The sequence below is a fragment of the Actinia tenebrosa genome, unplaced genomic scaffold, assembly GCF_029948245.1.
Source record: "Actinia tenebrosa isolate PJP-AT-01 unplaced genomic scaffold, QUT_ActTen_1.0 PGA_scaffold0__85_contigs__length_37466705, whole genome shotgun sequence".
Lineage (NCBI taxonomy): Eukaryota > Metazoa > Cnidaria > Anthozoa > Actiniaria > Actiniidae > Actinia > Actinia tenebrosa.
The window spans coordinates 15,760,799-15,778,863 of NW_028292569.1; the positions used below are offsets into that span (position 1 = coordinate 15,760,799).

General features: G+C 38.8%; 1 protein-coding gene across 1 annotated transcript; it reads left to right on the forward strand.

Moving 5' to 3' along the window:
- Positions 1-328: 328 nt before the first annotated feature.
- On the forward strand, positions 329-18,027 carry LOC116303125 (filamin-A). The gene is made up of 15 exons (XM_031712601.2): positions 329-447; positions 2,464-2,919; positions 6,196-6,774; positions 7,250-7,561; positions 7,949-8,189; positions 8,702-8,877; positions 9,261-10,135; positions 10,535-10,792; positions 11,703-11,932; positions 12,459-12,696; positions 13,393-13,683; positions 14,180-14,433; positions 14,967-15,124; positions 15,590-15,800; positions 16,115-18,027. The coding sequence occupies exons 2-15, from the start codon at positions 2,544-2,546 to the stop codon at positions 16,806-16,808; spliced, it is 4,893 nt and encodes a 1,630-aa protein (XP_031568461.1). The 5' UTR covers positions 329-447; positions 2,464-2,543; the 3' UTR covers positions 16,809-18,027.
- Positions 18,028-18,065: the final 38 nt, after the last annotated feature.

The following is an 18,065-nucleotide window of genomic DNA, read 5'->3' on the forward strand; positions in this document are numbered from 1 at the left end:
ATTAAAAGCCGGTGTTGGAAATTAAGGTAGAACTTTATGAAAGAATTAAATTGTTTAAAAACAATTGAGCTCGTATATCTGCAGAAAATGATGATCTGGCATTGCGTGTGACAAGAATTTCGACCTTAACCAATCACAGACCATGAAAATCCACACCAGCCAATCATAGCTCTTGGATACGTCACAACACGTCACAGAAAGATACATATGCTGCTCCAGTGCGCCGTTGCTAGGGACTTTTGAATGACAGTTTCCAAGTCACGGGTAAGCGGTTTTACACATTATTGTCTTACATTGACGTCTACAAAATTTATAGCATTTTTAGATTCTTCTCGAAAAGCCCATTGACTTCATTTCAAATCAAAAAATACAGTTAAGTTGAACAAGTCACAGGATAATCACAACCAGGAGATAGAAACAGCGTACAAGACTTTTCTCAATACTCAGGTAAGTTCTTAATAAAATTATTATTAATTTTGATAACGATAATAAAATATATGACATTACTTAAATCATAAAAATATTTCATTAGTAACGATATTGTTATATCATCAGATGTGCTATCGATCGACTGAGAAATATTCAAATTTTTGATTCAGATTTAGATTCTATGTCCAAGAAAAGCAAAACATATCTGTCTTTTTATCGATTATCGTATATACCAGCTTATAGTCACTCTTACGACTCATTTTTAAATAGTACTTTTCGGTATTTTTTGGAATAATTTGGGCGTTTCTACGACTTGTAGTGAAGACTAAAAATCGATTACTTCGTTAAAGCCAATTTTGACGTAATTGCGAGGAATGATAACAGTAGAGAGAAAGCATGTTGTCAAATGTAGAGAAATGTTCAAGCTTCACACTGGTATATTTGGCACCTTGGTGGGAAAAAATCTACATATTTATAGATCATTATACATTTCCGGTACTATATTGTTTATATTGGACACGGTTACTGGTTCGGAATGAAGTGTTACTACTCGACAGTGCAATGGTTAAGGCATAAGTTTAAAGGTAGGAGGGGTGTAAGTATATTTGATTATGCCAGGGATGGCGTCCACGATAGAAAGATGTGGAACTCCGGGTTTACGCACCTTGTCTGTGATAGGACATGTACGCTGAGAGTATAGTGAGGATGGCAAATAAATTGTTATGGTGAAACATAAAAGGGATTGGATCCCTATAGCGTTGCGCACAGTGGGTATGGTGTACTCACGCTGCGAGTGCAGTAAATATGACAACTAGGTTGTTATGGTGAATCGTGGCGGGGATGAGATATGGCCTTAAAACTGAGCGCGCGATGGATTGCGGTAAGTTGGGTGCTTATGGCAACTAGGTTGTCATGGTAAATGGTGGTTCGGATGACATATGGCCTTGAAATTGGGCGCGCGGTGTGTATAGTCATGTGTTGCATGGCTTCTTCACCATGACTATAATCGCGGATAGTACACGGTTGTCAAATGGAAATGGCAACGACTGCAGGAAATCTTAGTACTTACTCAAACCTGTAATACCTCGTTCCTTTATGATGTAAGTTTAAATATTGGCGCAAGTGCGCAAGTCTCATACATGCACAATGATTGTGGTTCTGTGCTGGTTGCATAAGCGTAATAAAAGAAGTACTTTAGAAGAAAAAGGTAGCTATAATGTAGTTTTGAGTAAATAGAAGTTGTACTTGCGTCAAGCCTATTTTCACTTTGAACTAAGGTCTCTAATGCTTGTGTGTTTGAGACGAACCAGCGTGCGCGTATTTGAGCATCGCGTTTGCTAATTTTTCGCACAATGTTTAAAACACAATTTTCACTACCATTTGATCCATTCACTTCCATTTGATCTATTCACTTCCACTTGATCCATTCACTTCCATTTGATCCATTCACTTCCATTTGTTCCATGGCATAATTCTTGGCCCACCTATTTGACATGAAATGTGATTTATAACCCAACCCGATACATATCTAGTATACTGATATTGTCCCACTTGACATTCCTTTACCACAGGTCATTTACTAATGCTACGTTCTTTGAACTATAGTCACTATAAGATAAAAATTTCCAGTAAATAATATATTGTTCTTGTTTTCTCGATTGAAAATCTTAATATCTAATCAATATTAATCGTATTGTTCAAGCTTGAGTTCTTACAAAAGGGAGAGACATTTTTCTTGTGAGTTTCGTGGAATATTTTTTCTAATTTTCAACCAATAATCGACGGACAAGTTGATGGGATTAGTTAGAGTTTGGAAGGGTTTTCTAGTTGAAACCGGTTTTTCATTTACTACTTGTGAGTGTCTGCATTGAGCGTCATTGAAGTTGTGATGACATAATTAAAATGACTCAAGTCACTCAAGCAGATCTAAACTCATTACGTGCCCCGAAGGGCAAATCACTGGGGCTTGAATCTCTAATTTTAACTACTACGTCGAATATTAATATTCTTTTGCGTTCTTTTCTGAAAATATAGCGGGTTTGATCAAGTGGACACAAGACGTCGCTTGAGAAGCCGAAGCAAAACACATACAGCTTCAAACACTACCAGCCATCATGTCGTACCGGGCTGTAAACGGTTATAACGGAGACGTCACCCCTCCTCCAACTGGCCAACCTGTGGGTCGTTCAAGCAGCTTTAACATTCGAAGTTCACAATACATAGCTCACCAAGAGAAAAATTGGGTTGAAATACAGAAGAATACCTTTACAAATTGGTGCAATGAACAACTTAGAAATTCAGGGATTGTCATAACGGATTTAGAAACAGCTTTCTCAGATGGTATCACTCTAGTGCATCTTGTCGAGGCGGTGTCGATGAAGAAAGTTGGAAGATGGAATAAGAACCCAAAACTCTACGCACAAATACTAGAAAATACTACAGCAGCCTTGAAAGTGCTCGAAAAAGACGGGATTCAGCTCGTGAACATAGGTAAGATATCTTAGTTATATTATATCTTATTATTGAATAATTCAGAATAATGTCCTTGCGATATGATGGAATAACATAAGTGTGTGTTTTAATCGAGGGACATTAAAAAACTTCCAAAAATTTGATCGAATGGGAATTGTTTTCTTGTTATAATTAGTTTGAATAAAGACTTTTTAAAGTTCGGCCGGATCTCTTATAACACTTTCACTATTGATTGTCGAGTAACCAATATATTTAAATAGCTAGAACAAGATATTAATTTTAGGGCCGGAAAAAAAAAAAATGTAAAAAGTTGATATCGTAATTTCAAAGTTAAATATTCTTTTTCTAATTAAAGTTTCAGAAACTTTCTTTATTAGTCCAAACTGCGGAGAAGCTTTAAATAAATCATTTAGCAGTGTAAAAGTGACTGTTTAAGGTTCCTTAAATGGTTAAAAAACGGTTCAATTCAAAGGCAACGGTGTACTGGAAAACCAATACAAGTATTCAACCTCGAATGTATTGCATTTCGATTTGCATTTCGATTTTATTTTGTACGATATTTTTATGCTTTTTTTTAAAGAAAAATCAAAGCTATAAAAAATTCATGCCCCAAAGTTCATAAAACGAAGGATAACTAGCTGGCTAATTGAATAATTCAAAAATTTTATAATTTAGAGTCGCTTGGTAACATAATTTATTTTACTGAATTATCGGTCAAGATTGCAAAGTTGATATTCAAGATCGTTCAAGTGTAGTAAACGTAGCCATATTTGTGCTAAATTGTAACCTGAAAACCTGTTTAAATGTGCTACCCTTGAAGTAAATTTAAAAGAAAAGGCGTGAAATATAATTGAAAATTATTAATATTTTACGAATCTCACATATTTTGATAACGGTTTCGCTCAAATATTACGAACAATGCCACTCAAGTAAAGAATTCTTAAATGCGTCACTTAATCTGAAGTACTTTTCCATACTGGTAATTCAGCTTCCATAAAGTTATTCTGAAAATGATTTTATTATTAGATACACTAATATCTTCAACTAAGTTGTCAAAGGTTTACTTGTATTTTCTTTTCGGCGCATTGAAGACGAAGAGTGCTACAAAATGAAGTTGAATTCTCAAAGCATATCCTAATCTTCTCTCCAATTCACGGTTTCATTTCCATATTTTTTCCATAGTTTGTGAAATGTTTCAGTTATTGTGTGTGTCGTTCACAGAACTTCGCAAGAATAATTTAAATAGCTAAAAGTAGATTTGTACGAAAACAATATTGGTCCCAACGATTAGTCATATTATGTTTTATTAGTGAAAGCAATTATTAGAAAACCATTTCAATGTATTTGAATTTATATTTCTTGCAGTTTTAAGTCAGTGCCCTAAGTTTTCCTCTCGTGTAGCAAAAGTGAATTTATTCTGCAATTTTAAGATTCTGACGCAAGTCTAAAATCCGTGCATGCAACTTCTTACTTGTCAAGTGTTCACACAGCGAATAATTATTATACAATACATATTATTATTATACAATACAACCAATCTATGAAGGATTAATCTTCACCAGTAATTGCCAAAACATTTAGCAATCAAAGAGGTTTTCCCACAGTATTCTTCGACTTAGTATTTTGCTTTTCCAACACCATTATTTTCTCTTAAGAACTCAACACTTTTCTAATCAAATATTTTTGCTAATGCCGTCAAATTTTCAATAGTTGTTTTAGTATATTCAACCCTATTATCTATTATTTTCATTGTAAATCCGTAATCCCTTTTCAAACCCTTCCTTTGTTCAACTTTTCTTGGTTGAATTTTAGGTCCGATTTACAGATCTTGTTTCGTTGTATTTCTTTTGTTCTTTTCATTGTAGACTGGAAATAAAAGAAGTAAAACAAACAAAAATTGATTCATGAGGTTTCATGTTCACATTTTCATGTTCTCGTTTACACTGGCAATTTTTGCAGTGATTTTTGCTGCGATTTTTGTGGCAATTTTCGGAAATATGAAATCTTTTGTCTTATCCATTCAAAAGAGACATTCTTCTAGGAAAATCTTGGTATCCTTAAAAAAAAATTTATAAGAAAATTCTTTGCCATTATTTATTATGGACAAAATCGCAAAAAAAAAAAAAAAAAAAAAAAAAAACAAAAAAAAATCGCCGCAAAAATCGCTAGTATAAACGGGGCTTAAGCATGATCAAATCTTTTACCCTTGACTTCTAGATTTTGTCCAATGTCAAACGCCTACAAGGCAAAGTTATTTCTATCGATGCGTTAACCCGGCAAGAACGTTCATTTATTATTATTGGACAGAGGGGCTCCAACTTTTACAATTTTTTTTTGGAATTTATTATTCTAATTATTATTATTTTTTCAAATACATTTTTTAAATTATAAGATAATTAGATTTTTTTGAAATGAAATAATAAAGTATCATAAAATGCTCTACAGTCTGCCCAGAAAGTTCTTTTTTTCTTTTTTCTTTTTAAATTCCACAATTTACAAAAGAGTTAGAAAAAAATATGTTTTTAATCAAAATGCTGTTACTCAAAATATTTAAAAACCTTTATACTTAGACTGAAACATCAAAATTAATTATCAGAACAAGTTTTAATATATATTTATTAATTTGCTAATTAAGACAATCCTGGTGATGACACATAGAACGAGTAACAGTGGTTGGCCGCCTAGACGTCATGACTTCCAATTTTCCATCACATTAAAACAAATATTGAAAAAAATTTCACAATAAATTTTACGGATTCCTTCATCCAAAACTAAAGCCTCTTTTCTAGAATCTATATTTCGTGTTAGTGACTTTTTCAATTAATAGTTTTAATTCATGTTAATTATATGTGCGAAATCAATCAATCAGGTCCATGCTCTTCATTATGGACCGGTAATTACGTATTGCCGTATGACTGTTAATGATCAACATTGATGACGCCAGCATCAAAATTAGTTGTTTATCTCTCGAGCTTTGTAGTGTAACATTATTGATCATAATCCTGCCCAATGGGGGGGAGGGGGGGGGGCACAAGGGGCAAAGGAAAGGGGTCGGGAACGACTTGTTTTTGTTTGTGGATAAAATGATAAATGCCTATCAAGATTTTGTTTGCATATAGATAGGGTAATCCTAGTGCATGCTATAGCCAGCAGGACAAAGTGTCGTACTTGATTTTGAAGTCTATTGCAAAAATAAATTAAAATATTGTCTCTCTGCCATAGGGTTCTATCTTGTGGACTAAAGATACCTCTGAGTAGAACTGAATACAAAATTATTTTTTGTTTCGTCGTCAGGCAACGAAGACATCGTCAATGGCAACATTAAGCTCATCCTCGGCTTAATATGGCGTCTTATCCTCCATTACCAGATCAGTTCTAGTGGCAGTACCTCAGGAAAGCAACTTCTTCTACTCTGGCTGCGTAACGCACTTCCAGACCTCACTATCAAAAACGTCACGACAGACTGGAATAATGGTATCTTGCTGTCCGCGCTCGTAAACTTCTGCCAGCCTGGTCTGATGCCGAACTACAAATCCTTAAACCCTGAGGATAAGTTAAGAAATGTCACACTCGCAATGAAAACAGCAGAAGAAAAACTTAGAATTCCTCAGATTCTGTCACCAGAGGCTTTCGTCAGTCCATACGTTGATGAGCTTAGTATGATGACGTACCTTTCATTTTTCACCCAACCAGGGTCCCCTGGGGAGAGACGTACTCTTGAGATTATCAACGAAGCTGCGCCCAAGGTACATGCTAAGAATTTCAACACAGATTGGAACAGCGGCCAGGCCCTGGGGACTTTCCTGGAATCTCAATGTCCAGGAATTATTCCAGATTATGATCGTTTTGATAGCATGACGGCTGTTCAACGAGGTATGGTATTAACAGACTATGGTTTCCTTATCGAAGCAATCTGATTAGTCTGCTGCTTTTTTCTGCTTCGTGATTGGTTAAAAATGAAAGCTAGTTAATAGAGAGGTTCCGCTATTTTACGATACAAGATACATAAAAAGCGCGCGCGTGCTGTGCAAGGCATAAGGCACGCGGGGTTTAAAGTGGTAGGAGAAGAACGATAAGTAGGGGGTCTCGGTTGGTCTGCTAATCCCAAAGCGTTTTCTAGAAGCACACAACAAAGAAAGCAACGTTCTAGTATTTCTTTTATAAAACACAAGTTATAATAGTCGTTCTTTTGGGCACGCATAGCGAAAACAAGAGAGTGTGCGCATGCAGTGCTGTGTATTCTCATAAATTAAAGCACGCGGCCCAACCAATCAGAAAACCAGACTTCCTATAATGCATGCGCAATGTGCGGGGACGAATGAGTTGATGGTGTTATTATCATCGACAGCTGACAAGGGCCTCAAAGCAGCCGAAGAAAAACTAGGAGTCAAAAAGGTCTTGACAGGAAAAGAAATGACAAGCCCTAACGTAGACGAGCTGAGTGTGATGGCCTACATGTTGCAGTTCCGTAACTGCGAACGAATGACGAGCCACGCCCGAGCATTCACGGCCGAAGGGCCTGGACTAAGACGAGCCATCAGAGGCAGAATATCCGAGTTTCAAGTGTTTGGACGAAGAGAATTGGGACTGGATAATGTAAAAGTCGAGGCGACAGGACCAGATGGTAAAGACGTGCCAGTGACTGTGCGCCAAACTCTTGGTGAGTTGTCAGTGTATTTTATAAGGCAAAAGGTTTCTGATTATCTTTTGAGCTTCTGAAAGGCGAATAGACTGATTTAGCTCGGGTGTAATGTTGTCCCATTTCAGACCACATGCCACTCTTTTGAGAATAAGATTCTTTGTTTGATTTGTATTTGTATTCATATGACTTCTCGGGCGCGACCGTTAAACAAAGAAATAGTACTCTAGGGAACTACAGGTCGTAATGGGAAAACAATATGTCCAAGCTGGAAGGATCTGTTGGCTTGAATCCATTGGACAAAAAATCAAAAGAACTGCGATATTCCGCAAGCGTTTAGCTCCTTTCCAGTCCTGCCCTGGACTTTTGGGAAGATTAGTGATATAGTTTTTTTAACATGACTTTTAGATGGACTTAAGTGTCACTACATAGCCCACGACACTGGAGCCCATCAAGTGGCCATTACCCACGTTGGAAAACACATTCCTTCAAGTCCATACCGCGTTGAAACTGTGGAAGACGTCAGTGAAACAATGGTATCAGGACAAGGACTTAAAAACGCCATCGTGATGAAACCTGCAGAGTTTATAATCAGGATGTCAAGTCCAACGTCAGACCTAGTGACAGCAGTGGCTGAAGCACCCAATGGGTTAGTACACTACTACTGCACATGCTCGCCTAGACTTGGGCCTCAGAGCCAGCCTGCGTTGTTTTTGGCCAGCTCCGTAATTCAGTATTATGCAACCAGAAAATACGGTATCGATCGAGTGCGCATTTTTTGAATAATTGTCGTGTTACTCAAAGTCTATCTTCCTTTCTCCTTCCCTTACTTCCTCTCTCCCTCTCTTTCATTCCTTCTAAATTATTTTCACTTTTAGCGTATAAGAGTTAGGTCTGGTAAGGGACATCGTGTCCTCTTGCGTTAAGCCCAAATGGTAAAATCAGTTTTTTTACTGTGCGAGAATTAAGACGAGAATCCAGATATTTCTAGTTTTCAATCATTCCCAAGAGAATTAAATAACAAAAGATACGGTGGATATGGGATGATATAATGAAAGAGATTAATGACAAATCTGTTGTTAAATCCATCCAACATTGCGCCTGTGAAAAAAAACAACATTGATTGTGACGTAAACATTTCCGTTTCCGAACTTATTTCAGACAAACCGTGCCAATCGAGGTAATAAAGCAGTACGATGGAAGCTACCGGGCAAGGTTCATTGCCAGAGATGTTGGTGAACACAAGATATCCGTCATGGTTGGATCTACTACTCTTCCGGGTTGTCCGTTTGTTTCCAAAGTTGGTGATCCTACTAAAGTTCTCTTGACTCCTCAAGGTAAAGTCGCATTTATCACTCAAGACTTCTTTACACCCCAAGACGTGCCCTAAGACTCTTGGCGTCCTGCTGGACTGAGTTTTTGTTATTCGAGCGCAGCGCGCAAGCGACAGAGTAGCGAAGAGGTAAAGTTAGTTGCGCTCCAGAAAAACATTGTGTGAGGTGGAGTTTGCAAAAGTTTGATAAACCCCTAGTGGCAATTACCAATCCTTGTCTCAAAACAAATACATGAGAAATGAAGTAGGGATTAAGTGCAAAGGGTCTATGCCCTCAGTTCTTAGGCCCAATACTAACTCTGAAATGAAAGAATGGCCAAGGTTTGGGCAGTTACTGGTCACGCGAGGACCTAGCCTTGGTGTTTAAACATATTGTTATCTTCACAGACGGAGGTACCGCACCTCAGATGGGCAAGCCAGTAACGTTCGAGGTTGACACAACCCAAGCAGGACTCGGTGAACTTGCCATCAAATGTAAAGGACCTAAGGGTGGCATACCCGTGGATGTACGGGCTACAACCCGCGGAAAATACCTGGTATCGTATACTCCGACCATAGCCGGAGAGTACCTCACACAGTGTACGTTTAATGGTGAAGAAGTCCCATCCAGCCCTAAATCAACTGCGATCGGAGATCCCAATCAGATTGTCGCTCACGGTGAAGGTCTCTATCAAGTTGCTACGGAATCCCAAGGAGAATTCTACATCTCGTTCCGCGGTGCCGCAAAAGAAGGACTGGAGGTGTACGGAGAAGGACCACGTGGACGTTTCCCCGTAGACTTGGTGGAAAACCCGCACGAGAGGGACTCGTACAGCGTGCGATACACTCCTCAGGGCATCGGGCAGCACAAAATCTACGTTCTTTACCAAGGACAAGCCGTGCGCGGCAGTCCATTTTTAGTCAAGGTTGCTGACCCTTCAAAGGTTAAATTGACGCGCAGTCACACGCAGAGTAAAGGTTTTGTGGTCCTTCGCGAGGTGGATATCCCCGTTGAGGTACCAAGAGAGGCAGGTGAAGGGCAGCTTGAAGCAGCAGTCAGGGGTCCTGACCTTGAGATGATTCCATCCTCAGTGACGCAAGAAAGTGATGGATATCATCATATTCGTTTTATGCCACGCAGGGCTGGTCATCATAAGGTGATGGTGAAGTATGGTAGTAAGGAGGTGCCTGATAGCCCTTATGAAATCCGCGTTGGTGATCCATCAAGTATCAAAGTTAAGGAATCTATTCAAACAAGAACTGGATTCAAGACCATGAGTGAGGTGAGACACCGAACCTAAAACTCTGTATACCATTTCCTTGCTAGACTAGATCTCGTATGGGTGGAGAAAAATAATGCATACAGCACGGTCACGATACGGCCAATGATGGCGTCTGTTGGACCAATCGCTGCGCGCGAGATAAATAATTATCCAATTGGAGATAAGCACTTAGAAGATACAGAGAAGACAGGCGTAATTGCCCCAAGTAGTTTGCTACTGATGCCGCAACTTCCTGCAAACACAGGGACCTCACAATTGAGACATCTGAAATAAAACTCAATACTTTATTATTTATTATTTTATATCTGAGTTTCTATCCACACTTCTAGCTCGGGTTCCAAAATTTTCTTCCTTGTGTTTAATATCACGTCTCAATCATTATAAATGATTGCGTTACAGATTGACATTCCAATCGATGTCCCAGACGATGTGGGGGAGATAACTCATTCAGTCAAAGGCCCAAACCTTGAGCACGTTCAGTCTACGATAAACAAAGAGAGAGATGGGCTTCATCATATACGCTTCACTCCGATCCGGTCCGGTCGCTATACCGTAGACGTGCTATGTGCAGGACATCACATTGAAAACAGTCCTATGGTCATGAATGTCCAAGAACCAACTCCTATCAATGTCAAACTTAAAGAATTCGAGAATCAGGTCAGTTCAGTCATTTTGAAAACACCGAAATATCTCCCTATTATGATAGGAAAATCATAATTTGAGGTATAAATACATTAGATACAAAGCATAATATCAAAATAATCTCTGTATATATAATTACCCAGTATTGTACGAAGTAAATCTACCGTTCTTATCAAAAGCTGAAGCGTTACAATTGAAGGAACATATCTAGATATGATATTTCGTTTATCAGTCAAGCACCGTTGTTAATTGTTAAGTAAATAGTAATAAGCAGACCAATTATTTGCACATCCTTGGCATTTATGACTATAAAGAACTATTGAATTTGAGAAGGTATTGGCGTGAATTAAAAACGATTGGTAAAATATGTCCGGAGCTAATTCAAGAAAACTCAATTTTATGTTATACTGTACTTGCGTGATCCAAATAAATCGAAGAATATTAGCAGTATAATGAGTAGACGTAGTGGTACGAACGCCAACATAGGTTTATATTTTCTTAGCTAATTCTTAAAGCTCAATAAGCTCAGAGAATGTACTTCTGTTATTTTCGATTAAATGAGTTTAATTTCTAGTATGTTGAAAGTTCAATCAAAGATTTTCCGTCTACAAGTCTGTTAGTTTTTCAATGTTAGGCATCAATTAACTTAATTATTATGGATACCCTAGTCGAAACAACCTCTGTTCAATCTAAGTCAGGCACGGCTAACTCACAGATCGAACTGGAAGTTAGTCTGTTAGGTTGTGCAGAGGGAGGAAAACATGAGAAAACCTAACGGACCTAACGAGCTCTTCTCACATGAGCCTGAGGCCTCAGAGGTGAAAGGCGTCTAAACTATCCCTATACATGTACCACCCTTAATTGATTCCCATTAGACCAAACTTAGAACTCAACGTTTTATCTATAAATGTGTATTTTGTTCCAGGAAAGGATTAGGTACCACGTCCGCCAACCCCTGGACGTTCCCATGGAGATCCCAGCAGAGGTTAAAGAGGTGTCAGCCGAGGTGACGGGTCCACAACAAGAGCACGTGCTGTCCACATTCTCCAGGGAATCCGATGGCTATCATCACTTGAGGTTCATACCCTACAATAAGGGGACGTACAACGTGAATATAAAGTGCAAAGGAAAGCTTGTCGATGGGAGTCCATTCAAGTACGTTATTTATTACCTGACCTACCTCACCCCCTAAGTAAAATGTCAAACGCTATTTTTTTACGCGACTTGAAGTTGTGAAAGGCCCATTGGCCCTTTTCTTCAGTCGTTTCATACAAGGCTCGTAATTTACCTATTACGTATGTTCTTATATGATTTCCGAGCCTATCCCACACGGCTTACCGCCTCATCTCTCATGTCAAATGCTAGAGTTGTTTAGTCTGTGTACGGATCCACAACCCCCTCCCCTCCCCTCCCCTCCCCTCCCCTCCCCTCCCTCCCCTCCCTTCATTCTACTTTTTCCATTCCTTACTAAGGGGAGTGGTAATAGGAAACGTCTTCAACACACAGACTATATCAGTAAGGAGATAAAGGTATCAAGAGGCCGGGAGGGGGCGCAGTTCTAAAAGAGATGAAACCCCTTAAAGGAAGGATACACGGGTTTAATGGCACAGTGGAATACGTTTCATATTTCATTATGGTGTCATACCTACCAATTCCTAATAAGGCATTCTTCTATTATCAGGATAAACGTCGAAGACCCAAGCAGCACTCTCGTGCGTCTCAGACACTCCGAGGTTGAGGAAACCCAGTACGTGGTTCGCCGTGAACTGGACATTGCCATGGATATCCCAGAAGATCACTGGGAGGTGACGTCTGTGGTGAACGGTCCAGATGATGAGATCATGCCATCGAGTGTTGTCAAGAGTGAAGATGGATATTATCATGTCAAGTTTGTCCCCTATAGACCTGGCACTTACAAGGTATAGAGCATGCTCATGTTACGTCACAACCACCATCTTGGTTGACGATAACAAAGCATTCCTCTTTAGCTTCTCTTGTTAGATCAACCAACATGGCGGCTGTTTAGGGATTATAAATCACATGGTTGCACTCGTTGCACACACTGTACGATAATATTTCATCTTAACTTGTTGTAGACCACTTGCAGCTTGTTGGAATGCACCTCAATTTGGAGGACAATAACAATAGGTTTCCAATTCTCGGGAGATTGAAATTTCTTTTGTTTTGCCCTCCAAATTGAGCTGCTTTGACGTCACATGCATTGCGCCTATTTCCCTTGGACACGGTTTGGTGTTTGCTATAGCTTTGGTCAATTTAGCCGAGCGACCCTCACACCCCTCTCACGGGGATATTAGACCTAGCCACTGATCCTCGTTCTGCCATATCAACCAAATCAAACTCCTACACCAAACAGTGATTAAGCAAATTACAATGACTGCTAGCAACCTACTTGTTGTAGGACTCTCCTTCGCACCCCCTTACAAATCCCATAGCGCATGATTCAGTATCAGGACTCTCCATGATTTTTTAAACACACTGGCAATGATACGGTCACGGTACATGTACATCGGAAAAAAGACATTTGTTCAACCAATCACAGTGCGCATTATTCCTTTCCATCCAATCAGTATACTCAAAACTCCATTCGAATTCAGGTACACGTCCGTTGTGACGGAGAAGCCGTTGAAAACAGCCCATTCCTGATTAAAGTCGGCGAGCCTGAACCAGTCCAGGTGGCGCACGTACGAAACGAGGAGCTTTACTCTGAACGGTTCACAAGAAACGAGGTTGATTTGACGGTGGAGAGCTCCAAGGAGATGGACGAACGACTGTTTAAAGCCAATGTTCTTGCCCCCAATGGTCGAGATGTGCCTTGTAATATGGTACGGGATGTTAATGGACGCCATCATGTCAAGTTTATGCCACAGCGCCCCGGTCAATACAGGGTATGCTTCGTCTGTACGTTACGTTATCACGGCCATATTGGTGGTATTTAACTAACATTCTTTATAGAGCTGTTAAGTTGTAGCGTATTTCCGGGTCCAACTGCTCAAAAAAAAAAAAAAAAAAAAAAGAAAAAAAGATAAATAAATAAATAAAAAAGAAAAGAAAAATTTTCTCAATGATTTAACATTCACCTGAAACAATTAAAATTTTGAACAACAAATCTTGACATGAAGAAAAAGTAAGAAAAATCTTTATAGGACTGATTTTCGTGTGGACCTGGAAGTCGTTTTCCAATACGATTGACGTCACATTTAAAAGCTCTATTAGTTAACACCTTTAATATGGCCGCCACGACTTTGTCAAGGGAGTCACTTTGCAATTAAAAATGAAATTATAAGAATTTTTTACCTCTTTCTTTAGATAATTTTTCCTTCACTTGATAATTTCTTGTACTTACGAGTCTGTCTAAGATTGTGTCATATTTCTCTCCTCCAGGTATTTGTTCGATACAACAACGAGCTGGTCCAGGGTGCGCCTTTTGTTGTGAACGTTGTGGATGACAAGCGTATTGATCTTGAGATTAACGAAGAGACCCAGCGATATGAAGCCTACCAAGAAGTAGACCTGAAGCTAAATGCTCCTGTCAATTCTCGCATGGAGCAGTTTGATGCAAGTGTTTATGATGCGTATGAAGAAGAGGTGCCTTGTGTTATTGCTAGAGGACGTGACAGTAGTCAGTATTTTGTAAGGTAAGGAGAATGGCAATGAATGGGAATGAATCAACGAGAAAGGGTTTTGCACATGTGAAAAATAAATGGGTGGATGGATAAATGAAGGAAGGAAGGAAGGAAGGAAGGAAGGAAGAAAGGATGGAAGGATGGAAGGAAGGAAGGAAGGATGGAAGGAAGGAAGGAAGGATGGAAGGAAGGAAGGAAGGAAGAAAGAAAGAAAGAAAGGAAGGAATGGATAGATGGTGAGATGGTGATACGAGATGGATATCGATAGGGTGGATAGGTTGGATGGATGGAAAGAAGGGCTCTGACCTGTGAAAAAACGACGAGGAACCGGGATAAAATTAGTGAAAAAAAACATGTTAATATGTCAATAAACAGAAAAGATTAAATAAAAGGAATAAATAAATGAGAGAATTGGAAAAGATTAACGAAATTAAACTAATAATTGTAAAAAGAACTGTAAAAGTAAACGCCAATAAAGTAAATCCATCGATCCATTCATACTGAAAAACTGGGTAAGTGATATGTTGTCATTTTCACCATCGTAGGTTTGTACCCAAGACTGCCGGCGCACACAAGATGCACTTGAACTACGATGGGCAAGCAACTGAGGGATCACCTTACATCATTAATATACTCGAAGGCAGGATGACGGCTGAACAGGAAGCACAGAGAGTTGTTGCTTCAGGATCAGGAATAAAGAAAGGTTGGTTGATGATGATTTAGGTAATATACATCTAGAATATGATGATGATGATGTTTGGATGTTATGCAGATGATGGGGATGAAGATGTTGATGATGATGATGATGATAATAATAACCATGATAATCATGAGATATTCATGATGATATTGATGATGATGATCATATAAAGATGATGGGGAATAAGATGATGATTATGGTGTTGTTGATGATGATGGTGATGGTCATGATGGTGATGGTCATAATCATTATTGGATATTATTAAAATGATGGAAACTGAAGATGATTGATGGTGATGATGATGATGGTGATGGTAGTGGTGATAATACTGATGATGGTTGTAGGGATCATGATGATTATGATGATGATTGTAATAAATAATAGGGTGATGATGAATATTAAAATGATGATAATAACGCTTTTTCCAATATCATAATTCTAAGTTTGTCTCCTATTTTTCTCACCCAGGTTTGGTGAATGAACGATCCCAGTTCACAGTTGACTCGAGTGAAGTCAACGGTGAAGGTGAACTAACAGGCAAGATGGTCAGCATAAACGGGTCCACAGACGTGGAGGTCCAAAAACGCAGCAATTACATGTACAACTGCTCATATATGGCACAAAGTGCTGGTGCATACAAAATGCATATGTACTGGAATGGCTATGACATTAAGAACAGGTACTGGTACATGCAAATAGCTTGTAGGGGCTAGAGAGCAAGATTTCCCAGCTGGGGGTGACTGGAGTGGATTCTGTCGCTATTATAAGGACAAAACACACATATATATATTATAACCAGTTGAGAAGGAAGCCGTAGATGGCCCTTAGGACTCCCTTTCAACATCCATGTTTTACGGTCTTTTTTTTTCAAGCCTCGACTGAACCGACTCTCAAAAACTATCTTGATAATTATATTTAGAGATGGCCACTTAAATTATGCTCCAGTGTCGCTACGTATATTCTCACCTGCAACTGTTCCTGATTCTTCCACAGCCCCTTCAAAGTCGATGTCCACGACTCACTATCAACATCTAAAAGCCATTGTAAAGTCCAGGGCGAAGCTCTGAGTGAGCATGGAGCATACGTCAACCAATGGATGAAATTCTGGGTCGACACCAACGGTCAAGGTGAAGGTCCACTGTACGTGCGCTGCTGCGGACCGACTAAAGACTGCGATGTTAAGATCTATGACAACCAAGATGGTACTTATGACCTACAGATCTACCCCACTGAGGTCGGCACGCATGAGCTTCACGTGTCTTGGGGCAGGAGAGTAGTTTATGGCAGCCCGTTCCTGATTCGCGTCGGTCAGGAACCAGATCCCAGCCAGGTCTATGCTTATGGGCCTGGTCTAGAAAATGGCATTTTGGAGTCATTCCAAGGGAACTTCCTCGTGGAGACCAAAGGCGCAGGACCCGGGACGCTCAAGATTCGTATCCATGGACCCAAAGGTGCCTTCAAAGTCGAAATGTACCGAGATCACACCAAAGAACGACGCATTGGCGTGCGGTATAATCCTAATGAACCTGGAAGGTATACAGTCAATGTCAAGTGGGCAGACCAACATATCCCTGGAAGTCCATACGAGGTGCACGTGGTAGAGACAGAACAGGAATATGAGGCTTTGAGTGAATTAAATGACAACGTAGTGGTGCATCGACCTAATGATCAATCAGATAGTTATTAGTTACTTCATAAATACTTTTTAAGTAGTTGTTAAATAACATGCTCATGCCTCGCAGTATTCGCTAGAAGAGACTAGTTTCTGTGTTGACTTAATTGTCATAATTGGTATTTTGGTATATACAACTCTGTCTGCTGAATGCTTTCTCTCAACTAAGAAATTTTTCTCTCAAAAGATTTAAAGTAAGGACAAATTTGACACGTGACTTGAAGTTAATTGAATTGATACATGCAAGCAGTCATTATTCAATAGAGACCTTTAAATATTATAAAAATGCAATTGGACCACAGGAATGATACATTCCTCGAGTTTAACGAATCAGAAATGCTGATAAAAAGTTTTCATAGATTAACCAATACAAAAGGATGTACCATTCGTTAGCAATTATGACGTCATTTATCGTGAAAAACGGTAGAATTATCAGCTTTGATTATATCCTCGAAAAGAGGTCGGAACCTGGATATTCAGTTTCTCAACACGTCGACATTCCAGGTTTCTGGCCTTGATTTAGGTTTTTAGGTGAGATTGCATGAATAACGTCCCAGTAATTTCATGTTTGTGAGTTAATTCGAGCCACTAATTTTAATGAATTTTGAATGATGTTGCTGGTACGATCATTCATTTTTAACGTTGATTCATCCATAATGTATTGTCAAGGCATTGATAAATATTCAAGGCCAATGGGTATGTGAATAAGAGGGGCTGATCCCCTTTGGGCCACACCCATTTACCCCTTGGACCATAGCTATCGACTTTGTAGGGCCTCTCTTTACTCACTCAATACATTATATGCAACTGAAGGTAACATTTGCTTTTATATAAAAACTATTGCAGTATTTCAATTAGTATTAAAGAATAATATGTTACTCTTTCGATATATTTTTCCCAAAAAAATAAAAGTGCATATATACACACTTAAATTCTCCAACAAAACTGGGGAGTTTAATTTTTCTTTTGAAAAATCTAAAAATGCAGTTCCTATAATTATTCTCATTTATATTTACAGGATTAATACATTCTTCTAGTGGAGTACATATTAATAATTTCGTTATTCCATAATAAGTACAAGGATATTTATAAGTGCTAAGACAGATATTTTAAAAGTTGTTAAATTTTAAAAAGTAGAAAATAGAATGGCCAGTATTTAACCAAAATATTTGGAAACGGTCGTACGCGTAATTATGTGTATTTTTGTGGAAATAAAGTATAAGTGACAAAAGTATCGCATTTTTAGTGTTATAATTTAAAGATTAAATCAAG